At 42.0% G+C, this 26,827-nt stretch overlaps 2 protein-coding genes across 5 annotated transcripts in view; one reads left to right on the forward strand and one right to left on the reverse strand.

Annotated features, from left to right (window-relative positions):
- Positions 1-3,475, forward strand: part of arhgap17a (Rho GTPase activating protein 17a) — a 56,514-nt gene extending 53,039 nt beyond the window's left edge. For 3 of the 4 annotated variants that reach the window (XM_080748018.1, XM_080748021.1, XM_080748019.1), the window contains one exon: positions 900-3,475. In XM_080748018.1, the coding sequence (XP_080604144.1) occupies positions 900-1,045 (146 nt within the window). In that variant the 3' untranslated portion in view covers positions 1,046-3,475. The remainder of the gene's footprint in view (positions 1-899) is intronic. The other variant, XM_080748020.1, reaches the window with a different exon arrangement.
- Positions 3,476-9,240: 5,765 nt separating this feature from the next.
- Positions 9,241-26,827, reverse strand: part of grid2ipb (glutamate receptor, ionotropic, delta 2 (Grid2) interacting protein, b) — a gene marked incomplete at both ends in the record, with an annotated part of 52,428 nt that continues 34,841 nt past the window's right edge. Inside the window, 11 exons of the mRNA XM_080748017.1 lie at positions 9,241-9,312; positions 11,881-12,045; positions 12,471-12,589; positions 13,308-13,437; positions 13,526-13,612; positions 13,838-13,993; positions 17,992-18,188; positions 20,477-20,566; positions 22,549-22,636; positions 23,781-23,933; positions 24,210-24,995. Coding sequence (XP_080604143.1) covers positions 9,241-9,312; positions 11,881-12,045; positions 12,471-12,589; positions 13,308-13,437; positions 13,526-13,612; positions 13,838-13,993; positions 17,992-18,188; positions 20,477-20,566; positions 22,549-22,636; positions 23,781-23,933; positions 24,210-24,995 — 2,043 coding nt within the window. The remainder of the gene's footprint in view (positions 9,313-11,880; positions 12,046-12,470; positions 12,590-13,307; positions 13,438-13,525; positions 13,613-13,837; positions 13,994-17,991; positions 18,189-20,476; positions 20,567-22,548; positions 22,637-23,780; positions 23,934-24,209; positions 24,996-26,827) is intronic.

The following is a 26,827-nucleotide window of genomic DNA, read 5'->3' on the forward strand; positions in this document are numbered from 1 at the left end:
CAGTTATTCTGTCACCTTGGCTTACCACAACTTGTTGCACCTTGTGATGGCACTCTCTGGCCAAACAGCTCCACCTGCTGTCAAATGACAAATCTGTCACATTTGTTAGATTGCCGAACTTTGCAATTTTCCATTTGTTTACCAGATGAAAACCATTATATTGGTTGAATGGCACAAATTGCATATTTGTCTCTTCAGAGAATTGAATCCCTAAAGTTTTATTTGATTTGTTTGTTTTTGTTGTTCATGTACAGTAAATGTGGGCATGTATGTAGTGTAATAATTACTGTCAAGATATGTGTTACATTACATAACATATGGTTGCATCATCACAACTCATTACATGTAATGCATGAGAGAAGGTTTTGTCCTAACTTACTAACTGTATAGAGTTGTCACAGCATGCAGCTTTGATTATGGCAGCCATATATCAAAATTATAGTAAGTAAGTGCCATATATCAAAATTATATCAAAATTATAGTAAGTAAGTGTCTAACCTGAGTGAGCTTACAGTAGGTTATTTCCCCAATTTTATGGCTATTATTCTGCATTATTCTGGTCTTGCTCACAAGCGCCCCCCACTACAGAACATTCAGTATGCAGGAAGACTAGCTACTCACAAGACAAAAGGCACATCAAATATAGGCGTCATGATTAATTTGATAATATAAAGTGCAAAAATGACCCAGGAAGTACACGTTTTAGAGGGAGAGTCTAACTTTTCATATAGGTATATATTAGCTTTTCAGAAGTAAAAAAAAAGAGCCTAAAACAAGTTGACCCAAAGAAAATGTTATAGAGACACCACTTTGGGTCACACCAGTTAACAATAACATTAACACTTGCTTTGAGGAGTTTGACGTGACTGTGAATGTCCTTTCGCTTGTGTTCTTTTCAGACCCGGCCATGTCCTTTAAGGGATTGACTCGAGCCCTGGTTCCCGAGCTCGCTGTGGACCAGCAGCCCGCGACCACTGCCCCCGCCTCCTCCTCGCTGACCCCTCCCAAAGACTGTGACCTGGACTCGGAGAGCACCGTCCTATGAAGGAAGGAGAGAGGGAGTCCTCCGCCCCTTTCTCATCCATCGTCCGTTGTCCTCCTCCATCACTGCACATAGCCGCTGCCCCCCAACAGATACGCAATCTGCTGTTTTATTCCCCCACTCCCCACTCAACGTGTAACTAGGGATGGGACGATAATCGTTATTATCGTTTATCGTGATAAAAAAAAAAACATTCACAATAATCGTATCGTGGAGATGGGATCGATTCACCTTTTATTTACCGAGCTGCATATCCGGTAGGCGTTATGACACGTTGTGAGATTGTAGATCTGCTATTTTTTGGCAAATGTTCCTCCCCAGGACAATGGATGTTGGGGATATTTTGATTATCGCGATAATATTGTAATTTCTTTGGTCTCAATCGTGACATGAAATCTTCATATCGTCCCATCCCTATGTCTAACACGTATACACACATACAATACACACACCCACATGACACCATAGTACTCCACTCCATACCAAATCAAGACAATCGGCTCCAAAACCGTAGAATTGAGGGGTCTCCTCCCTTTTAGCACCCTTACCTATACGATTGTAATGGTAGCAAAGCTGACAAAGCGCTTCATGTGGCTTTGTCGGGTTTTAGATGACACACAGCAGTAAAAGAGTTCAGCTGCTTTATGTGGAGAAAAACTGCTCCATGTCTTTCGCCAGGAGCGCCTGATAGACATGACTTGACTGGGGGTTATGGGTTTCATTTGAGGACTGATGATAAGGCTTCTTTGGTTATTTTGGTGTGAGGTGTGAGTTTTTGTTTTGTATTATTTTTTAGGTGTTGTGGGGAAAATGGCCTTAGAACAATAAATAATGAAAGGTATTTCCGCAGCACATGGGGACAGGGGTCGAGAGAAATAAAACTTGTTAGCAAAGTGAAAGTGTTGTTGCTGAAGTGTAGCTGGTGACTGCAGGCTTCCAGTCGTCTCAGACACTTTATTTTTCCTTTGTCCCCCATCATGTTTTTGTATGAAACCTGACCCTTGCTCTTTATCCTTATCTCTTGTATTTATTTACAAAAACACACATTCCTTGTGGCTTTATGTAATTATGCAGTCTTTGAAATCAAAATGATGCCTTACTGGTTCCTACTAGAACCATATTATGATACTTTATACTTTACTGTATGGAAGAGTCAGAAAGTTCAATAATACTTCAGTATTTACAAGGAACTGCTGTCACTTGCTTGGCAACACAAATAGTTTGGGGATGTATGAAGAGGCCAATTTACCCTGTGATAATACTGTTGTTGTTGTTCATCAAAGTTGTATGTTTAAGATGTCTCTTGGATGTGCAGTATGACTTTGGCTTCCACAAACAGGAGGGCTATGTTGCCACACAGTGGCAGTGAAATGCCCAGATCGCCCTGGGAAGCCTACAGTGCGTTGCTTTATGGCACGATTTCAAATGTAAATGCTGACTACTCTTCCTTCCATGACTTTTCTTATGTAATCTAAAAAAAACAGGAGCAGTCATAGAAGGATAAGCATAAAATGTTCCTACGGCTAGGAAGAAAAAAATTATTTCTAGCAGGCCATCAGTATTTGACCTCTTTATCTCCACTTGTTCTGTCTGGTGTTGCCAGGGCATTACGAGTGATGGACTCTGTATGAAATGAATGTTGGTAAAAGGATGAATTTCAAGGCACTTGCCCGCCAACTCATCCTTGACAGTGAATCGCTTACAATGGTTGATATTGCACTTGAGCACCACCCAAACTCAAGGAGCTATTGTTTTTTGGGTGTTTTCTCTCTCTTTTTTTTTAGCTGGTTTCCCATTATTGGGAAGACCTTCTCTTTCCCCACGGAGCTGAGTGTACAAAAGCGCTGTACTAAACTCAGTAGTGATGTGGTGTTAGATTTTTGCCAGACAAAATGGGTTTGTGGTGATTTCCTGATGTAAACTCTCTCTTTTTGCCTTGAATATAACCCGGGAGGGGGGAGAAGTCCGGTTCCCAGGGAGAGCCAGCCCAACACGGTACCAAGGGGAGGGGAAAATATGTCTCAGATGCTGCAGTTGCCATGGAAACATGGGTGTGTACTGCATATCGAGACCATCACACATTATAATTGTTGAGTCAGTCTTCCCCCTTCTCTCTTTCTGCTACCGTACCTCACTGCCTTATTCTGCATCGAGACCAAAGGTCTCGCAAAGCTCCTCAAAGACAAGCAAATGCCATTAAAACAAGAAAACAATAATGCTGCATTTATAAGCTCAATTGTTTTGTATGTACAGTGTGCCGTCTGGTGAGCTTGAAACCTGAAGGAAAACAGATGTAAGGTAGGATAAGGTAAAGCTTTAATGTGGTTTGCAACAGCAGTGAAAAAAAATGGATCAGAAAAAAATGGAATGAAGCTAGTATACCGGTGGTATACTATAACATGAATGCTTGGTTATATTCTCTTTCCAAAGAAAATAAAGTGTATGGTTAAAAATTGGCCAAGGTGTGAATTTGTGCTCATGTAATACTTTACTTTTGTTTATGGCGTTGTGGCATTGTATAGAGGGTATGCGCATGCTTAAAGTGAATGGCAAATCGAGTGGCAAAGTGAGTTTAACGTTGTTTAATGCAATCAGATAATACTTTTTTGTTTGGATGTATGGGCTGTCAAGGCCAGAAAGTAGTTTTTTGCCACTCAGTAGGTGTTCCCGCATAACTTCCAGGTATGATGATGATGTCACGTGCATACCCTCTATTTGGTCTTAAGATTTGATGCACTGAAAATTGTTTGTTAGACACCGTAACTTCGCTTGTGTGTTCATTCAGTGCCTTCTAAACAATAAGCTGTCACTATTTGCCTTTATGTATGTGTTTGTATCAGTCATCTACTGTATCTCCCTATGAATTGCCATGAATGAATCCAATGAATCCATGTTATTCAGGGAAGGGAAGTGTCCAAAGACTGTTTTGGGTAACGTTTAGGTTATAGTTTTCATGTGTTTTATCCAATTTACCCTTGAATAACTTATTGTATCTAACACTGTAACGTATAGGAGACAGTCACTGACACTGGAATTGTTGACACCAGTGTCTACAGGTTGTTTCAAGGAGGACCCATCCTGTGGGCTATGAGTTCTGATAGAGGAAAGCCCGCGGAGGGAACATCCGACGCAAGGATGCAAACATTCATCAGACGAGTGAGGTTAGACTAAGTAAAGGATCAAAGATCTCAACTGGATCAGGATGATTCAATGTTGCATGTGCATTTGCATATCGCACTTTCTGTTATGGTACATTTATGCACTTTTATTAGGTTACAATTTGAGGATCCCCCACTGGGAGGATGTAGCGCCTCTGTCCTACGCCTCCCGTTCAACATTCCGATGCACTGCAGTAACACATTACATATCACTCTCCCTGCCTTCCCGTAATGTAAATTACGGGAAAAAATTGTTTGTTTGATACTTGGCATGCCAGATGAACCACAGTGGATTTCGAACCTGTAGATTCCGTGGTGGTGAGACTGAGAACCTACAGCGCCACCCAAGCACAGTTGTAAAGATGTGACCTCTTTCTGCCAGTAATTGATGTTGCTTTAGGCAGTATTTACTTAGCTATGGTTAGTACAATCAATTTTAAAAAACAAACCGTAAGATAATTTTCATTAGGCCACATTAAAATATGAAGGCTCAAAGTGAGCCTGCATTGCACTGAATCAAGGCCGTACCGCAGCAACGGCTCCACCTGGAGGGTGATTTTTATTTGGGGTCAGAAACCTTTTTTGCACATTCAAACCAACTTGTCTCAAGAAATGGCAGTTGTTGCAATATATGTAAGACTGTGACTGCGTCCTCATGTCTGTCCATCCATAAACAAGAGGACTGCTCAAAGAAACCTGATAAAACTGAACTTTGTTTGCCAGTTCATCAGAGAGAACCTGAACCGGTCATTATACGTAGCCTACTAGACTGAGTACTAGTTGTAGTACTAGAGTACTACTATTACATCACATTGATGACATCAGGAAACTCCATATATAGGCACAAAAGGGACAGACACAGACAGACAGACGAAGTTCATTGGTTGGACGGTATTCGAGATAGATTCAGTGCATTCATAGATTACTAGGTTACATCTAGAGTTCGGGCTGCTACGTGGTACCACAGATCCGACCAATATGTCTGAGTCATAGAGTTGGGGGTGTTGTCAGAGTAGGCTATTCGTTGTACCCGTCTGTCTGTGTCCATACATGGAGATGTCTGCTTTTGTCTGTCTGCCTGTGTCCCTTTTATGCCCATATATGGAGATCTCTGTATTTGTCAGTCATTGTCCCTATGTGCCCATGTATGGAGATCCCTGATGTCATCAGTATATGCCAATATATATGCCTATCTATGGACATATCGGTTGGAAACTACTCGCTATGGACATAGCGGTCGGGTCTATGGTTCTGGAGGGCCAGCGAGTGCATTCTGCTTCTGTGGTTCAGGACAACCGGATCTCTGTATCTGTCAGTCCTTGTACCTTTTATGCCCATATACTGTATGGAGATCGCTGATTTGTTTGAGTCTGATGCCATGATGACACATTGAGGTTAGACAACACACTCCATATTTTGGCGCATTTCCATTGTCATAGTGACGTGGCCATGGTTTGTTTGTGGTTATGTTGTTACAGTGACGTGGTTTCTTTGTTATGTCAGAGTGATGTGCCCGTGGTCCGCCCGCTGTGCGTGACGTGTAGGCCTACCAGGGTTGTTAGGGTTACTTTTAAAAAGGAATCCCCTACAGTTACAAGTTACTTGCAAAGAAAATGTAGTCAGTAACGTAATCTGATTATCACAATTTAAAAAGTAACTACTAGTTACTTTCAGTTACTTTTGGATTACCGTTTAGAAAAACTCTCTAATTAAATAAAACATATTTTACCATTGATAACTAGACAAGAATATTGAGCCAATGAAATTAGGAAAAGGACAACAGAATTTTACTTAAGCGAAGTGGCAGTACTTTACGCTGATTCGATTTGATTATTTTATTGTTTGGCGTTATAACTTATTTGTAAAATTGATGAGGGCAAGGGGAGAATGTAATCCAGCATGTAACCCCCATCATTCAGATCCGTTACTGTAATCCAGATTACACATTTTAAAATGTAACCTGGCTGAGACTTTACAAGTTACCTGTTTTTTGTAATCTGATTACGTAATCCCGTTACATGTAATCCGTTACTTAACAACCCTGAGGCCTACCACTAAATATCTATTACCTATCAAACTTAAAAAGCAAAACACGAGGATGTCAGGCGATTTTATTGTCAAGCATGATCTTTTACACAGATCAAAGACATGTTCATTCAGTTGGAAGCGTTTGAGCAAACAGAGGTAAAATAGAACCACACATAGTCACTTACGTAAGTAGCTTTCAATGAAAACATATAAAAGTTAAAAAATACAAATTACTGTATTAGGTAACAAATGTTTACTAACATATACAGTACAGACTAACACAATTGTTTTAACTCTAGTGAAGGTAAATAATACCAGATGCTTGTTTAACATAAAATACAACAACTGCACCAACATGCAAATGATCTGAACAATAAACACTGTACTGCACAAGTAGCAGCCAGGATTACTTTTATACAAGAATCACAGTTACCTTGAAAGCCTGACTAAAGCTGTGCATAAATAAAATTGTGCTTTCCTGATGACATACAGTACTTGACAGAAGAACAGTTCAAAAGCCTAACACTGAAATTCCCTTAAGAAAATAAATCATGTACAGGACGGTCTTGCTGGACATGTAAGGGCATATAGTAAACAAAAACATTAAACAGTGCATAGCAAACTATTAATGTGCATTCTAAACGATACGTCCTCGACATAAAATACAATATAGCTACAGGTGCATTGTGGTTCATGAAGTTATCATGACAGCCAGGGTTTTTCTTTCATTGAGCAGCCGTCTTATATCACGCAGGGTTGGGTTAAAAGCACTCTAACAGTCTACTACAAAGTGCAGAACCATTACTCTATCAAAAGCTCACAACCCAGCTTTATTTATTTTTTTACACAAGAGGGTACAACAATGAAGAGAGGTCGCACAGATCCTGGCCACAATGGAAAATATTTAATAGGAAACCAACGTTTCAACCTCACACAAAGGTCTTCTTCAGGAAATGGGCATTCCCTGAAGAAGACATAAGACGTGTCAGGTCGAAACGTTTAAAATATTAAAATGATTAAAACTAGCTGTGCGACCTCTCTTCATTGTTATACTTTTGCACCGTGGTCAGCACCACAGCACTGGTTGTGTGCCCTTCCAGCCTGTTACGCAAAAAGGTACACCATCTTTTGTGTGAAAGAGAAGTTTGTGTTGATTTCTCTCCAAAGTGAGAGAAGGGGGAGAAAAAACACAGAACATTGGAAAAATATTTACTATGTACCACCCAAAACATTCAATTAAACTGAAATAATTTATGGGCTGGCATTCACAAAGTTTCTCAAGACAGCACCGTGCTGATAATATCATTTAGAACAATGAGTGTTACCATGAATATCGCCACAACATGGCAAGCTGATTCTAGATCAGCACTCAAGGCTCTAAAATGATTAAGATACAGGCCGTGGTCAGGAGGCAGTACAAGTGTGACTTGTGTACTACAGTAGTATACAAGTATTGTTTAGTGATTGAACAGCCAACCTATGGGGAATTCAACCAAATTGTCACATGAATTCGCATTACTGTATAGTGAATTACATTGATACTACTCATTGCATTCTGTGTGCATTTCATTCCAACATCCAACAGCAGCAATTCTAATCAACCGGCTTAAATCTACATAAATTGTTGCAGTTATCAAATATATTCAGATAGAAAATATAATTACTTTATATATAATCATTGTAATAAATGTAGCAATTAGGCTAATACATTGGCTATCCAGAATATTATATTTTTATAATGTATCACTGTAGGGTGTGTGTTGGCTAATTTAAGCAGTCAGAGCAGGACTGTCAGCCATTAGACCCAGAGATATAGATAGATAGGCTGTGACTACACAGCTGTCTTGCACCGAGCTAAAACATCACATCAGCCATCCCCACAAGCACTCAGGGAAGCCACCGTCCATACAGTGCCTTACATCTGCTTTCCCTGTAGCTGTATTTCGTTCCTGTGTAAGCGATACACTGCAGCAGCACAACTGTATGATTCTGCATCGCACTGGACAACATCAAGCTTGTTAACCCAAATATTCTGCTGTCAACTGTCCACAACAAAACATCTCCCACTTCTTTACACCTGTAAAAGTTGATTCTGATTCTGTGACAGGGCTCAGCCATCATCCACCCTCCAATCACTTTTATACTGGTAATATACAAGTGAGAAGCTATGTTGGGAGCAAGCATTCGCTCAAATAGGTTGGTACAGTAGGTAGCAATAGTTTGTGTTTTTAAGAAAATATATGTAGCCTAAGCCTACAAGCTCCTTGTGCAGTGATTTACCACCTACTGACTTATTGTCTGTGGACACTGCTCTGCACCGAAAAGTATAGCACTGTTTATATAGTCTTGTTATGGCATGTTTGGAGAGTGGCTACTCAATGCTTACGATAGGACATTCCAACATGGTTACCACAAAGTAATTGTAATGTTATCACACCTTGACAACAAATAAATAAATAAGGAAAGGCTGTGGTTGGATTTTTAACAAACAATAAAGGGGTGGCGTTAACCATTTGACCGCCATATACTTCATTGACTGGGGTCTTCTAGGACCCCTCCTTTTCCCCTCTACACCAAATATATATTTGGCAAAGGCCTAACATATCTGATCTGCTATTTTTGCCAATTTTCCAACTACTATGATATGCCCAGAAAGGGGACACTACTAGGGTTCATTCATGTAGTGCCCAATGTATGTATGTAAGTAACAAGACATGATAATGTTATAGTTAAAGTATAGTTGCTTTTGCTGCCACTCTGACATGATGGCAGGATCCATAACGATTTGTTTTCTCTCCAAACATTCCTCGACCGGCCTCTATTGTGTAAATATACAGTAATACCGTATAACTAATATCTTCTCTGTTATAGACTACCCATGTCTGTCCATGTTGGTCTGAGTGTGTTGCGTACACGTGTGTGATCTTGGCACTTTGGTTGACGAGGGCAGAGTGAAGATGGGGAGAAACAGCCTCTTGGTGTTGGCTAGATGTTTAACCAAGTTTTCTTCTTTTACCAGGCCGGTGGAGAAGACAGTCTGGGGCTTCTGGGGTTGTCTGAGGCCTGGGTCTCGTTGAGGGCTCTCTGCACAACACATACATTTTATTGTTATTATTTTATTTAGAGTAGCCCAGGGGTCTTCAATGTTTTCAGGCCAGGGACCCCTTAGCTGAGAGAGAGATAAAGCAGCCCCCCCCCCCCCCCCCCCACACACACACACACACACACACACACACACTACATATCCTTATATACAATTTAGAAGTTAGCCACTCCCTGAGAAGTTAATCACTCCCCGTGTACTGTATCCCGCTGCTACACTGCAGCTATGTTAGCACAGACCCACGGCCCAATTCCCAAAACCATTTAACCAACAGCACAATCATACCTCTCGCTTTTGGACCGTCGCTATTTATTGTCTCTTTATCCATTCTTTTACCTTCTTTGCCCCGCTTTTCTGCCTCAGCCGCGAACGGTGCTACGTCACATATCATTCTTCCTGAAAGGTCTGTCCTTCTTCCTGAGACGACAATCACTTATCCTTTATCCTTTACAGTCTCTCCTTCCGTGTCTCTCAAGTAAACGTCCCTGACGTATGCGGATGCGACGTGCCTTTGCGCAAGTGGAACCTATACTTCTCTGCCGGAGCCGCCGCTACGTCACTGACTCCACCTTTGCCTTCAGAACCCATGTCGCCTCTCGCGACCGAGTTTTTCCCGGTGAACCTAAGCGCAACGGTGGGGGCTTGGGAGTGTGGGGAACACGCACCACTGACTACTATTGCTGATGATGGAGAGCCCATGTCGCCTCTCGCAACCGAGTTTTTCCCGGTGAACCTAAGCGCAACGGTGGGGGCTTGGGAGTGTGGGGAACACGCACCACTGACTACTATTGCTGATGATGGAGAGCTTATATAGCTTAGCCTTTGTATTGAAAATGAGAGGCACTCTTGCCGATTTATTAAGAGTCGAGACTCGTCGCCAATTGCAAGATATTTAAACGTTATTTGGGGCCATGATGATGATGATATCCTTTTCTTCCCACAACTAGACTAAGGATTTATGTGCGAACACTAGGATTCGCCCGCCAAAGGCGGGCGATATTCTAGTTGTATACAATCGTGTTGCAGATGAAAGATTTTCATAGATTTCTTAGACAGCTTAGACCTGTTTGACAGCACTGTCATCATGTTGGAGTAATGTGTATTCAGACATTTAACCACTTGAACCGTCAAATACTTTAGTCTGCTCTTCTTTGCCAAAAATAGCCGATCTACAAGCTTATAAGCTTGTAAATCTGCTATTTTTGGGTAATGTTCCACTCAGAATAGTGATGCTAGGTTCAAGTGGTTAATGTAAAAACATGATCCTATCACAAAGATTTGGCACCCCCCTTGTAGTAACTCTGAGGACCCCCTGTTGAAGACCCCTGGAGTAGCCAATTGTGTACCCATTTTTTGTCGTTATGCCAATTGATTCCTCCCCACGCAGTGACAACACATTTCTGTGTTGTCACTGACGTTGTATCCTACTGACTCACCTGTCAGTGAAGGGAGGACGTTTGGCCTACTCCTCCCACCTAACACTCCTAGCTGACAGGTGCCCCCCTGCCCGTAGGAGTACGCGAAATGACCAATATCGCCCTCCGCTAACGGCTTCCCTCCCCTGAAAACACGCGGCGCCAATTGTGTTTGCACAGACGCCCGACAAAGCCGGTTGCACCCACAACCCCCGTGGTGGTGGCCAGGGACTTTACCACCGCGCCACCCGAAGCGCACAACACATACATTTTAGTCTATGAGCTGACACTCTCAGCTAGAGAAACTTAAAATGAGTGAGCACTGCTGTAGATCCATTTCGGCTACAGTCTTGAAAGTAAAAAACTACTGTTATGCTCTGAGTAAAAGTATCAAATAAAAGCCTTAATTGTTTGAGTCTGTTTCTCTGATGAAGAAATATGATAGACCGAGTGTTGTGTTATTTAATATAACATCACGGCAAAAGTTCCTTAGCAATGTATACTCTATTTATATACAATTATCTCAGACCTTGATATTTCAGTGTTTAATTCACAATATAAAGTCAGATATGTATATAAATTGTATTAAAGTTAAATATTTCAAAAAGTATAAAACTTATGTGAGGTGGCACTTCTGTGGCCCACTTGCAGTGAGTGTGCAGAAAAGAATTGCCACTGATTGGTCCAAATGTTTGCAAGATTAGCTCTAGACATACACGCAGACAGACAGACCTCTTATAGATGGCTAGACTCCTAGCCCTCTAGATTGCTCGGCTACAACGTGTGCCTGCAGTAATAGCTGTAATGGCATTTACCACACACCCCTATTGCTTAAATAATTATAATTATTCCTTCTTGTCTCGACCAGATACGGAAACCGATTCTCCATTGACTCCCATGTTAAACTGTGCAAGAAAACGCCCATTTCTCGGTTTCCTCTTCCTGCGCTGCGTTGTGATGCATTTCTTTACTAACCGAAAGCTTGTAGCTTGGGCACCGATATCTTGTAGCTAGCACACGGATCGTGCATGACTTTTATTACACAGAAAAGTTTACTTTTGTATTCAGAAGACCTAACAATCCAATCCAACCAAATGTACAGTACAGTACAGTACATCACTGTATTTTGCTCACCTCAAATTTCGATATGAACTCTGCAAAGATACCAAAGAAGGCCTCTGTGCTGGTGACTTTGCTATCCTCTCCGAAGTAGGAGGCCACCTTAGAGAATTCCTCCATGGCCCTGGTCTGTAGGGACCCCAGAGACTGGACAGCAGGGTGGCTGTTTTCTAGGAAACTCTGCCAAAGCCAGGGTCAAGGGTCAGACAATGTTATAGTCATGGGGTAAATTGTAAAACATGGATCAAACCTCCCTAAATCATGCAACAAGCACCATAGTATTTATTCTACATAGCTAAAGGAGTAGTTCACTCCTAAAATGACTTTTTCTTCCTATTGATTACTCACGCCATGGAGACTTGAGTCTATTTGTCGCATTCCTAAGACAAAAAAATTACTATAGTAAATTTACCCCCATCCGGAATCAATGGGGTGAATGTATTGTAATTATTGTCTTAGGAATGTGACAAAAAACTAAAAATATTATTGAACTCAAGTCTCCATGGCGTGAGTAATCAATAGAAAAAAAGTAATTTTGGGGGTGAACTACTCCTTTAACCAGACAGCAGTGGCCATGATAGGGGCTAGTTTGGGTGTAAGGATACACTCATGACAGAGGTGAAGTGGTCCTCTGATTTGACAGGTATCTTCAGACAGGCTGCTCTGATGTCCTGGACAGTGGAATGAATGTCACTCAGCTCTGCAGTAATGGCTTTCTGGTTCACTGGATGAAACGGTCACAGTTTACAAACATACTTTAATACAGGCAGGTTCAGACTTGTGATTGTGTATATTTACAGTACCATTACGTAGGTTATTGCCTTATTTTATCGTTATTTTATCATCTAAATGAATCACATTGGATTAATAGAACAATTATTATTAAAATAATAATTGACACCTACTGTAGATCATTAATCAGTTAATGTTTTTGTTAGTTGCAATCCAAGGAGAAACATGAACCATGACAAGCAAAGACACAATTGAGTAAGTGAACATAATCTAACTGTGAGAGTGATGCTAATTTCCTGCACTAATTGCTAACAGCTTGTAGGGCAGCGGCAGTGGGAATAGCAATGCCCACTGCCCATAATAGAGAGCAATTCAATCTTGGACTGCCCTTCCACATGGCTTTTCATTCTGCTATCAGTTAAATAGAAAACTTTCAAAAATCTCAAATCTAGTAATTGTAAACACACACTTGCTTAATAAAACTGTATAGGCTTTTAGCAGGGGCCTTTTCCTAGCCTCGCAAGCCATCCCGAGTTACGTCATCACCAATGTGCAGGGCCTTCCAGCTCCTGCTGTGAAAATGTAACATTGTGCTCTACACAAAATGCCTGTCATATATTTTTTCCACGATGGATCTACTGGATTCTGCTACAAAATGTCTGAGGTAGGAGAGCAGAAACTCTGCCCTTAGTGTATTTTTATTATGTTACCTTTGGCTGCCAGAGGCACTGTTGAGAGGTCTCTTGCAAAGTTGAGCAGCTCGGGGAAGTGTTGGCATAGAGATTTGGCCAGGATGTGAAGGAAAGTGGATTTCCCATCTACCGTTTTGGTCGTGCTCAGCTGCATGAAAGAAGCGAAGAGTCAGATGTGACCAAACAGACAGAAATGGAGTTGGAAAATTCTGTCGACTCGGATCTGGCATCCATACCTCAGTTAGGAAGTTGATTTTAAAACCAGTGGTCCTGCTGCACTTGGGCTGGCCATTGTTAAGGTAATTCCCCATGGCCAAGACAAACTGTAGAGCAAGGAAGCAAGAACGTTGACCCCAAGCTACTAAATAATGTCAAATATTTACATTTTAAGAACATGCACTTTCTTGGTGTCCAGTGTTCATTGACCCAAATTAGACCCAGAAAGAATGAAAACCAAATAGTTAAAAAAATAAAAAATGTTTAGCCCACTTGCACAAAGGTGGGTGTCTGAAGTCCCATTCACTAAATGAAAATGTGATTGACTGTACCTCAAGGATTTTGGCAAGTTTCTTGCTGCTCTTCAGCTCCATGGAGGCCTTGTAGATATAATCATATGCCACCTTCATCTCCTCAGCCCTCTCCTGCAGGGTCGTCTTAAAATGAAGGCTCCTCAGTCGAGTCTTATACTCAGGCACCATCAGCATCTGACAGAAAGAACAGAATATTTATTATGCACATTTTCAGTCTGCTACCTAGTATGTTGCCTCCAACCTAACCTCTAACCCTATTTTGCACTCATAAGAACAATGTCACCCAGGTTATGGCCATTTGAAGTGTTAAATACTGCTTTAACACTGCTTTAGTGCCCCATATGTGTGTATTTCTTTTTTGTACCAGACCCTTGAACAGTGTTTGTGCCAAGTTTGGTCATCTGTCAGTCCACTCTCTTGGCAATTTTTGGAGCTGTGTGCAGCTCCCTATACGTGGCTGTGTGGGTCTGTGTGTGTGTGTGTGTGTGTGTGTGTGTGTCTGTCTGTCTGTGTGTCTGTGTGTATGTAGCCTGACTTCGGCGCGCACCATTTACGCCACTCGCGCAATATATACATCAAAATGTGCGGCTCGGCCGGGAATGGTGTTCTATTACCTTTCGTTCCGATCCGCCTTACCATGCCGACGTAATCGGCAAAAAACGACGCTTAATTGTCCCCATTGTCCACATTGACTTATAATGGGACAATGCAAGAAATCACTTTCAAGTATTTTTCTCTCGTAAACCATAGGAGCTACAGTTTCAAACCTCGGAGAGGAGATTCATAATGATTTTAAGAATGAATCGAAAAATAATTACATCACTCGGCCTCATGGTGGCGCTATAACGGCCCACTTTACGTTTTGCCCCGTAACTCTTGAACCGTAGATCGGAAAATTAAAATTCTTTTTTCCCTGGATTCCTTGGGTCAAGACGCACCATATAGGCCACGCCCATTTGCGCCAGGATAGATTTTCCGCCATCTTGCATTTTCTCCAAAACACACTTTTTGCTCCTTTTCCTACATATTTTCTTCAAATGTCACAAAAATCGGTACACATGATCTACACACACACACACACACACACACACACACACACACACACACACACAGCTCCACTTCACACGGGTGTGATTTTTATACATAGGATACATAGGATATCGGGTGACAAATGAAAGGGAAAAACAACATTAAGTGTCTTAGTAAGGTGTTGGACCACCCTGAGCCATAAAATAGCATCTCTGTAGACCAGTGCCCATAGGTTTTGCACCACTGAACTGTCAAATGTGCATCGTTTTTTTGTAATGAGGGGTTTATGAGTTGCAAATCTACCTTGACCTTGTCACGGTCATTGTGACGTCACGTCTACTCTGTTCCATTCTGATCAACTAGAAGCTGGGCCGCCCTTCGGGCGGCCCAGCGTCTAGTCGGCGACCTGGCCAACTCGGGAACGATGTAAATAGGGAATGAATCCCCCGCCCTTTAATGCAAACCCCATTATACCTGTTGTCATAGAACCCGTTTTGACCATCTGTTTGCCTGTGTCCATTTATGCCCATATATGGAGATATCTGTCTGTCTGTCGGCGTCCATTTTATGTCCATATATGGAGATCACTGCAGATATAGTTCTGGGTCCATTTTATGCCCATATGCCCATATATGGAGATATCTGTCTATTTGTGTCCATTTTATGCCCATATATGGAGATCTCTGTATCTGTCCGTCTGTGTCCCTTTATGCCCGTATATGGAGATATCTGTTTATCTGCGTCCATTTTATGCCCATATATGAGATCTCTGTCGCTTTTTGTTTGTTTCTTCTTTAAGCAGAATACACAGCCTGCTTAAATCTGCATCATTCAAGTCATCCTCCCAGTCCCACGCTTTGTCGCTTGTCTTATGTACCTGTTGTCATAGGACCCGTTTTGACCATCTGTTAGCCTTTGTCCCCACCCTTTAATGCAAACCCCAATATACCTGTTGTCATAGGACCCGTTTTGACCATCTGTTTGCCTTTGTCCCCTTATGCCCATATATGGAGATCTCTGCACACACAGTACCGGTTGCGGAAAACTCTGATGTCAGACATCAGCTCCGCATTCGGGGATTCATTTTATGCCTATATCTGGAGAAAGCGTGTGCCGGTGGGAAGAACGGTTCTCGAGATTCACATACATTCGGAAAACCGCGAGTCGGGTCGGGTCGAGGCCCGGCACTGCACTCCGCGCGGCGGCGGGGAACGCGCGTGCCGAATCTGAAGCCGGTGGGACGAACGGTTCTCGAGATACGCGGATTACAAACAAACAAACAGACAGACAGACAGAGATTTGTCGCATTTATAGATAGACTAGAAGCTGGGCCGCCCTTCGTCTAGTCGGCGACCTGGCCAACTCGGGAACGATGTAAATAGAGAATGAATGCCCCGCCCTTTAATGCAAACCCCATTATACCTGTTGTCATAGGACCTGTTTTGACCATCTGTTTGCCTGTGTCCATTTATGCCCATATATGGAGATATCTGTATCTGTCTGTCTGTCGGCGTCCATTTTATGTCCATATATGGAGATCACTGCAGATATTGTTCTGGGTCCATTTTATGCCCATATGCCCATATATGGAGATATCTGTCTATTTGCGTCCATTTTATGCCTGCCCCACCCTTTAATGCAAACCCCAATATACCTGTTGTCATAGGACCCGTTTTGACCATCTGTTAGCCTTTGTCCCCACCCTTTAATGCAAACCCCAATATACCTGTTGTCATAGGACCCGTTTTGACTATCTGTTTGCCTTCTGTTAGCCTTTGTCCCCACCCTTTAATGCAAACCCCAATATACCTGTTGTCAGCGTCTAGTCGGCGACCTGGCCAACTCGGGAACGATGTAAATAGAGAATGAATGCCCCGCCCTTTAATGCAAACCCCATTATACCTGTTGTCATAGGACCTGTTTTGACCATCTGTTTGCCTGTGTCCATTTATGCCCATATATGGAGATATCTGTATCTGTCTGTCTGTCGGCGTCCATTTTATGTCCATATATGGAGATCACTGCAGATATATTTCTGGGTCCATTTTATGCCCATATGCCCATATATGGAGATATCTGTCTATTTGCGTCCATTTTATGCCTGCCCCACCCTTTAATGCAAACCCCAATATACCTGTTGTCATAGGACCCGTTTTGACCATCTGTTAGCCTTTGTCCCCACCCTTTAATGCAAACCCCAATATACCTGTTGTCATAGGACCCGTTTTGACCATCTGTTTGCCTTCTGTTAGCCTTTGTCCCCACCCTTTAATGCAAACCCCAATATACCTGTTGTCATGTTGTCATAGGACCCGTTTTGACCATCTGTTTGCCTTCTGTTAGCCTTTGTCCCCACCCTTTAATGCAAACCCCAATATATGGAGATCTCTGCACACACAGTACCGGTTGCGGAAAACTCTGATGTCAGACATCAGCTCCGCATTCGGGGATTCATTTTATGCCCATATCTGGAGAACGCGCGTGCCGGTGGGAAGAACGGTTCTCGAGATTCACATACATACATACACATTCACAGAGATTTTTTGTTGACTCCTGGCGTACGTGATGTCAGAGCCTTTTATGAAGTGATGTCACAATGAGTCAGCGATTGTGCCGATTTCCTCAGGAACAGCCTGATGTTAACAATCAGCTCCGCGTAAGGAGATTCCGAACGTTTCGCGCCGCTTCGGGAAAACCGCATGCCGAGTCGGGCCGAGGCCCAGCACTGCACTCCGCGCGGCAGCGGGGAACGCGCGTGCCGAATCTGAAGCCGGTGGGACGAACGGTTCTCGAGATACGCGGATTACAAACAAACAAACAGACAGACAGACAGACAGAGATTTGTCGCATTTATAGATAGATGATGAAATGTTGACTTGGACTCAAGTATTAACTGATTACATGCACACAATGCACGTGCACATGCACAATTCAATATTAATCTTTTGCAATATTCTTTTTTGTACCTTTTCACAATTCAAGTATTTATTCTGGTATGAGCAGCATATACATTCACTGTATCAGCAGTTTTTCGTTAATCGTTTAATGTCTGTTAATCTTTTAATGTTGTCAAACCCACTTCAGTGTACTGCATATGATTTTTTTGATTCAGTTATTTTTTAATACTGTAGTGGCAGCTTTACCTGGAAGATGAACTGGTCGGGTTCGCTGAGTTTAGCCGGGTCCTCGTCAAACTCCTCGTACTGCTTCACCTCATCGTCATTGGGGGCGTAGAGAAGCAACTGCTTGATGTGCGCCGGCTCCAGCCTCTCTGTGGTCATGTTCATCAGCACCTGCCGCAGCTCTTCTGGGGACAGCTTCAGGTGAGCTATCAGAATGGCTGGGGTGTGGAGGTGGGGTTGCAGAGGTGGTGTGAGAGTGTGTGCTGTGCTGTGCACTCGAAAATACAGAGTAGTTTGGCAGATCGGTTGTCAGTTGCTCCTTTTTCTCTCTTCCCCTCCTAGCTGGGGAAAATCTGGTGAAGTTTGTGCACTTGGTGCAAAGTTTTTGATTTTTGGTATGGTGTTAGGTATGGGTATAAGGTTTTCAAAAACCATCGCAAACAAATTGGGCTCGCCCCCTAGTGGTCTGTTTGCAATGAATCAAATATTCGATACATCAGTATATGGTTCAAACCCCAAATAATTGATGGAAGAGATTTTTCAATGGATTCTGTTACTATTGGGTATGATAAACAACATACTAAAAATTCAGGGAAAAATATCTACCGGAAAGGCACCATTTTCAAGATGGCGTCCATGATGGCTGCCGGGAGCTGAAAATGCCTATAAACTGTGTTTTAATGTGTAAAAATTCATAATAAATCTGCACTTGGTGAAGAGTTTTTGGTTTTTGGTATGGTGTTAGGTATGGGTATAAGGTTTTCAAAAACCATCGCAAACAAGTTGGGCTCGCCCCCTAGTGGTCTGTTTGCAATGAATCAAATATTAGATAGGTCAGTATATTGTAGACCACTAGGGGGTGAGCCCAACTTGTTTGCGATAGTTTAAAAGCTAGTTACCAAGTGCATATTTTATATGAATTTTTACACATTAAATAGGCATTTTTAGCTCCCGGCAGCCATCGTGGACGCCATCTTGAAAATGATGGCTTTCCGGTAGTTCTTTTTTCCTAAACTTATACTATGTTGTTTATCATACCCAATAGTAACAGAATCCATTGAAAAATCTCTTTTATCAATTATTTCGGGTTTCAACCATATACTGACAGATCTACTATTGAATTCATTGCAAACAGACCACTAGGGGGCGAGCCCAACTTGTTTGCGATGGTTTTTGAAAACCTTATACCCATACCTAACACCATACCAAAAATCAAAAACTCTTCACCAAGTGCAGATTTATTATGAATTCTTACACATTAAAACCCAGTTTATAGGCATTTTCAGCTCCCGGCAGCCATCGTGGACGCCATCTTGAAAATGGTGCCTTTCCGGTAGTTATTTTTTCCCAATTTTTTAGTATGTTGTTTATCATACCCAATAGTAACAGAATCTCTTTTATCAATTATTTGGGGTTTCAACCATATACTGATGTATCGAACTTGTTTGCGATGGTTTTTGAAAACCTTATACCCATATCTAACACCATACCAAAAATCAAAAACTTTGCACCAAGTGCACGAAATTGAGGATTTTTGACCAGATTTGCCCCAGCTATCCACCCTCTCTCTCCCAGCACAGCTATGTCACATGTAAAGGCTGTTGAACGCTGCATGTGGAACTGATAGCTGCTTTCAGTCCACTGTTAATGAGTGATACGGTGCAGATTTTGGCTTGTGGAGCTGACACCTCGAGTCTATTTATTTTGTGACTCGCTCAATTCTTTTCACTGCACTGCACACTACAATAGGAATACACTATAACACTACTAGATGGTTATTTTAGCATCATACAACAAAAACGTTTTCTCTGCTTCTATTTAACAGGCATTTTGGTAAGGGGAACTCAGACTTGTTTATTTTTATCCAGGCAACATATTGAGTGGAGAACTCTGCATAAGGTCTGTCTATCTATCTTTAAAAAAAACTAGAACTAGAAAAATTAGGAACACCATGGAATCAAGCTTTTGAAACGTTATTGTGTTATCTGTGCAGATGTTTTTAATTATGCTTGACTGGTGGCTATACTTTTTTTGTAAATATAAAATAAATAAACATTCATTTGGATATCAGATATCGAATATTTGCTGAATCATAGCTCAATATTTTAACCAAAACAAATTGAAACATTGTACTTTGCATTATCAGAGATTGATAAATTACTCAGAATAATATTATTAATTATGACTGTAAGAGGACATAAGAGAAAGGATGTATGAAAAATGATTGCACAAAGCATGTAGGTGTTTGACAGCTTTAGGCTTGAGGCGTGAGTTTGGAGGATAATATACAGCTTTATGCATGTATACATGCATATTTGTGTGCGCACACGTCCATGCGTGTGTGTGTGGGTGGGTGTATGTGTGTAACTGCATGTGTGTACATGTGGGCGTAGTATTATCTATGCAGTGCGTATGTCACAGTTTCTCTCTCTGTTTTTAATCTCCAACCATAATCGTCTCCATGAATCTCTGTGTGAGCCTGTCTTCTCTAGTCTATCATACTTACAGGCGTTGTAGGCCTTCTTGTGTGAGAGAATCTCCACCACGTCCTTCTTTTTAAAGTTCTCGGGCAGGAAGGCCGGCTCTGGGGGTGAAACTGATAGGTTGAATGAACAGTGTAAGAACATGTTCTCCAGGCACCAGGGGGATGAAGGCCACTAAACAGACCGGCTACCAGTGGTGGAAAGTAACTTCACTTTAGTACAATTTTGAGATATTTGCACTTTACTTGAGTATTTCCAATCTTCAATACGTTGACTTCAACGTTGACTACATCTCGGTTTCAAATATTGTACTTTTACTCCACAACATTTATCTGAACACTTTAGGTACTAGTTACAACAAGCTCAGTATGCGTCGCGATGCGACACATCGCAAACTTGAAGATAACCCTTTTCGAATGATTTTTGAAACTTGAAATGGGACATTCTGCATAATGAGTATTTTGTACTTTTGGTGCTTTAAGTAAATTTTGATACCAATACTTTTGTACGTTTACTCAAGTAAATGTAGAATTCCAGACCTTTATTTGTAACAGAGTATTTCTATATTGCAGTATTGATACTTTTACTAACATGTGAGTACTTTTTCCACCACTGCTGGCTACACAAAGCATGCTGGTTTATACTGTAAAGTCTGTCACAGAATGTTTGGAGAGACGATTCTTTTTTAAATGTGTTTTTCTCCCTGACAAAACAAAGAAATGCCCATGTTTTTAGGTTGTGGAAATTATACTGTAAAATGGAGAAACCGGTCAGGGAGAAACAGGAGGTGACATTAAAAGGTCACACCTAGTGTGAAGTGAGCGGTGCTATTTACAGTATGAGTGAATTTCATTAAACGTCCCACGAAGCTTGGCCAATGTGACCCTGGGCGTACAACAAACTTTGAGCGCTTTGTGCCAAGATGTAAGCCACGCTTCAGAGCCCAGACAAAGCCAGATTTTGGAGTTTAGCTCCTTCCAGCAGAACCGCTGAAAAATAACAGTTTACAATTTGTTTTATTCCCGCTCCAAAACACAGTGCAATGTCAACTCTTCAAACATTCTATAACACACTTCTGTTTGAGGTACAGTACAGTATTTAATAAGAGAGCTCTGTCATATAGGTTTCTCTTTAAAAACACAAATGGGTCTACATACAGTATAATGCCTGGAAAGCTGAAAGCTGGTTCAGCAAGGAATTTTGGAAAAGCTGTTAAGTTGCTATTCGCTTAATAACAGAACTCTCTCATCATTGAACTTTGTGAAGATTAGAGAGGGGTGGGTAGGAGAGGGTGCCTTGTGGAGAATGCATTTGAGGAGGAGCTGAACAGACAGGCTCCACATCTTATGGAGCACATGGTGGAGATGAACACTGAACATGGTAACTGTGAAGGTACAAAACAGTATAGTCAGTAGCAGTCAGTATAGTCACATAGAAGCCTACAGTATATTTACCTGCAGTCATGATCTTTCCAACACCAGAACCAACAAATACAGAAGCTACAACATGTGCTATCACATATTCAACAATCTTCTTTTTTTTTTCTTTTTTTTTACTGAAGTAGATCATGTTTTGTGAGAATCACAAAACATTGATTACTCTTGTAACCTAAACCAATACATAAATTAAAATGATTGTCTGGTCTAGTGGTTTATCCAAAATCCAAGCACCAAAATAACAAATTGAAGCATAACAAATTGAAGCATACTGTGTGTGTGTGTGTGTGTGTGTGTGTGTGTGTGTGTGTGTGTGTGTGTGTGTGTGTGTGTGTGTGTGTGTGTGTGTGTGTGTGTGTGTGTGTGTGTGTGTGTGTGTACCGGTATGTATGTATTCCTAGCAAGTTCAATTCCGTTTTTTAATTTTTTTTGCACTTTTGGACAAGTGTCTGAACATAGTATAGTATCAAAAGGTAATGATAAATAAATAAAGAAGAAAAGTTCAAGGCACAGAGTCCATTTGACATGATAGTGTATTCCTAGCATCTGATTTCAAATGAATACAATTATCATTATGTTTTGATTCATGGAATGACACACTGATACGATGTATGATTTTAGAAGATGTAGGCTCAAGAAAACCAGAAGTGAAACCTTACTTGATCTGCGCTGAGTCCCAAAGTGCAGCTCCAGGTCCAGGTATTTCACCATGTCACTCAGTTTGTCATACTCTGAGTCTTCCCCGAGCTACGAACACCAAACAAACAAGAACATACGGTATTTCAAACCCACAGCTAAAGTTTGTCTCAGTAGTTGAAATGAGGATTTCTGTAGTAACATAATGGATACCACAACAGATCAATCAACTCAAATCAGACAATAATAGTGAGACAGAATTTCCCACGTGGGATAAATACAGGTTTAGAATTGGGTATAATAAGACAGAAGAGGGTCAAACACTGTATTAAACCCTACTAGTTGGTGATCTGTATCAAAAGAAAGTGTAAAAAACAGAGACCATCAAAATGTGGAACTGGACTCTCTACAGCCCTGAAGTAGCCCTTGTCTGAAACAAAAAAACATACCAGTAACTACAACTGGGTCTAGTTTGGGCTATTTATATATATTTTTTCTTGTGCAATCAAAAAGGGCTATAAGTAATCATGAAGAGTGTCCACCGATCCTCTAGCCTAGTTCAGGCCGGTCCGGTGCATCCCAGGACGTGCCCTCTCAGGAACGGGACTTGAATATGCAGAAGGAATGTACTGGAGCAAACACAGACTGTTTACCCTCTAAGACTCAAAAATAGAAATACTAGATTTTTTAAAAATCAGATGGTGGTGTAGGAAAATGTAATGTTTTAAAAAAATGTTAAGGTTTTATAGCCATAAATCATAAATAATACTCTAATTTACATATGGGGGATATCTTTCACAATAATAACATAAGTACATGTTCTAGACATTCTAATGATCACCCAAAAAATTATTACAGGCATTTTACTTATGTTTTTGTGAGGAATAGCGTCAGTGAAAAAGTGACGCTGAGTCCATCCAAACTCTGGAATGTCAGCCTCTGTGGCGGGTGTGAATGTCAGCCTCTGTGGGGGGTATTTATATGCAAATATTGTGGCCAATGGCATTGTAATACTAAACAATAGAATCCAATGGTGATGTTTAGGTGGTAGGGGGAGCTAAAATAAAATGATTTAAACCTTTTTTTGGATAAAATACAAACGTTGTAATATTACAACAGTGGGTCTTTGAAGGTTAAGCCTTATTTATTAGTTACAGTCACTCTTGTCTTGCCTGCACCCTGTAACTAATAAATAAGGCTGTGTTTGCTCCAGTACATTCCTTCAGGGCTATAAGTAACCTCTACCCTCACTTACCTGTCCCCATATGGTGCCCTCTGAGTTCTCCACCTGTTCCCAGCGCAGTCTCTTCACACTCATGTGACTGGTGTCGGAGGCGTTGGGGCTGGAGGCCTTGGGTAGCGGGGGAGGATCACAGGGTGGTAATGGTGGAGGAGGTGGTGGGGGTATCTTGGAAAGGCAGAAAAACAGGTCACATAAGTGTGCCAGTTCACAACTTCAGTCACAATGTTTACAAAAATGTTGATGACACCCCAGCTGTAGCCGCACACACCTCGTTGTGTCCAAAACAATGCGATCTCTGCATCTGTCACCTTTTGAATTCTACTACTGTTTATTCTAGTTTTACACAGTGAGTTCTATTCAACTCATTTTCTTTTTTGGCATTACTGTAAGTTGTAAATAATGTGTTTTGTCTATATTCCACTACCAATTATACCTTAATACCTTTTGTGATTGGAGATCTGTCTTCTCATAGGTCTTGGTGTGGGTGGGGAGAGAGGAGTGACCAGCTGAAGATCTGGGCAGTTGAGAGGAGGCAGGGAGTACATGGCTCTGACTCTGGCCTTGGGTCTGGGACTGGGGCAGGGATTGCGTCTGAGACAGGGACTGCGTTTGTTCCCCCAGTGAGGGTGGCATCGGCCCCTGGTAGCTGTGTTGGTGGTGGAGCTGGTAGTGCCTCTGGAGAACCAGCTGGCTGGGTCTCAGCGGCTGGGGGGAGGGCTGTGGGGATGGCTGACACAGTGGCTGAGGCTGGCTGGCCTGCCTGGGCAGGCGGCTGGGCCGCGAGAGTTTGGGAGAGCGCCGGGAAGACAAGGTCTGGGAGTGGGACGCAGCAGTGGGGATGGTGGTGTTCGCCATGGGAGCGGTGGTTCTGCGGAACCGTGCATCAAACTCTTCTCTGGTGGGGAGGACTTTGTGCAGGGGAAGCCGGCTGGAGAGGAAGGCCCTCATAGGGGGCGGAGGCGGCGGAATAATGGGGTGCTGTGGCTGGAAAGTGGTCCGTGCGCGCGGCATGTGCCCCGGGGAGAAGTGGATGGTCGACACGGGGTCGGTGAACTGGATGGGGGGAGGTATGGGGACTTGGAAGGGCGGGGGTGGCGGTGGGCTTATGTCGGGCGGAGGGGGGATGACGTGGTCGGAGCCAGAGGAGTAGGAGGCATCATCGCTGCTACTGCTGCTGCTCAGCTGGCGTGGCTGGAAACCCAGCTCCTGGTCCTCATGGAAACTCATCTGGAGAGAGCACAGTACAGTGTCACCGCTCTATCTCCTCCCTCCTTTATTCATTGGATTTTTAACTTCAATAAAATTAGAATTTCTTATTGTTATTATACATCTGTATAATACATAGCCGTACAAAAAGCTTCTTTGCCGGTCTCTCAGTTGCAGCATACAACAATGCAAGATGGTACAGTGTAGTGCACGAGCACGACTGCAGTTGAAGTAGCAGCAGCATATAAACAGGATGGTACTGCATTTGTTATGAGGTGTCAGGCTAGGGCAAATAATATTTTTAATACATAATATTATTGCATCAATATACTGTAGGTACAACAATGGAAAGAGTCTGTAACAGTAGCAGCAGGATTGTAGGGAGATTATGCAATATCAAGGCTAAAGTGCAATGGAGGAAGAGGTAGCAGAGTTGTATAGTATAGTAGTGTGCAAGGGGTTATTGCTAACAGCCTGAGGTGCTACAACTTAGTGTCCAGTGTGTGGGAGTGTGGGAGCCAGCAGCTTGACAGCACCAAAATAAAATATATTGCTCAGTTTGGTTGTGTGTGACTTTGTCAATTCCTCATGTGATTTATAACACATTCAACATTTTGTATTTTTGCTTAAAAATCTTGCATAAAGCAGCTTTAACATGAGAGAGATTGGAGATGCAAATCCCACCAACAAGTATTGAAATCGCAGCTCAAATATTACCTTGTACAGTAAGTTGAATTGATTCTAGTAAGTTTTAACTATTAGTAAATACTCTTTTGAACATTTCTATTCAAACCATTCCTACACAGTAAAATCAACGTTAATTGATACATTTTACCTGAGGATCCTAGTGTCATCCCTCAGCACAGTACCATGCTTAGATCTGATGACAACAACACAACAACCCAGAGAAAGGCTGAAGAGGCCTACTTGCAGCCACAATGTCTCTCATAGCAAAGCTTAAATACTGTGCTTAGTAGTAGTACTGTTACCAACATATTAAAGGAGTACTTCACCCATTTCCAACCATATCTTATATAATTGGTCCTCACTAAGATTACAAGATGGCACAATTTCCGTCTATACTCACTGGTGGGCTATGGACTAACTATAGACTTTCTCTTCCTGGAAAGTTAGCATGCTAAAATAGAGGCCATTGGTTCTTGTATTAATAGTAATAACTAGAAGCTCGGCCGCCCGTCCATTTATGCCCATGTATGGAGATATCTTTCTGTCTACGTCCATTTTATGCCCATATATGGAGATATGCGGCCAAGTGTCTAGTCGGCGACCAGGCCAACTCGGGAACGATGTAAATAGGGAATGAATGTCCCGCCCTTTAATGCAAACCCCATTATACCTGTTGTCATAGGATCCGTTTTGACCATCTGTTTGCCTGTGTCCATTTATGCCCATATGGAGATATCTGTCAATGTCCATTTTATGCCCATATATGGAGATCTCTGTAGGACCCGTTTTGACCATCTGTTTGCCTGTGTCTATTTATGCCCATATATGGAGTTATCTGTTTGTTTGCCTGTGTCCACTTATGCCCATATATGGAGATCTCTGCAGACACAGTGCCGGTTCCGGAAAACTCAGATGTGGAGCTGATGTCAGACATCAGCTCCACATATGTCCATTTATGCCCATATATGGAGTTATCTGTCTGTCTGCGTCCATTTTATGCCCATATATGGAGATCTCTGTAGGACCTGTATTGACCATCTGTTTGCCTGTGTCCATTTATACTCATATATGGAGATCTCTGTATCTGTTTGTCTGTGTCCCTTTATGCCCATTATGGAGATCTCTGTATCTGTCTGTGCCTCCGACTGTGTTGCAGACACAGTGCT

This window comes from Nannobrachium achirus (genome assembly GCF_963921795.1).
Source record: "Nannobrachium achirus genome assembly, chromosome: 18".
Taxonomy (NCBI): Eukaryota; Metazoa; Chordata; class Actinopteri; order Myctophiformes; family Myctophidae; genus Nannobrachium; species Nannobrachium achirus.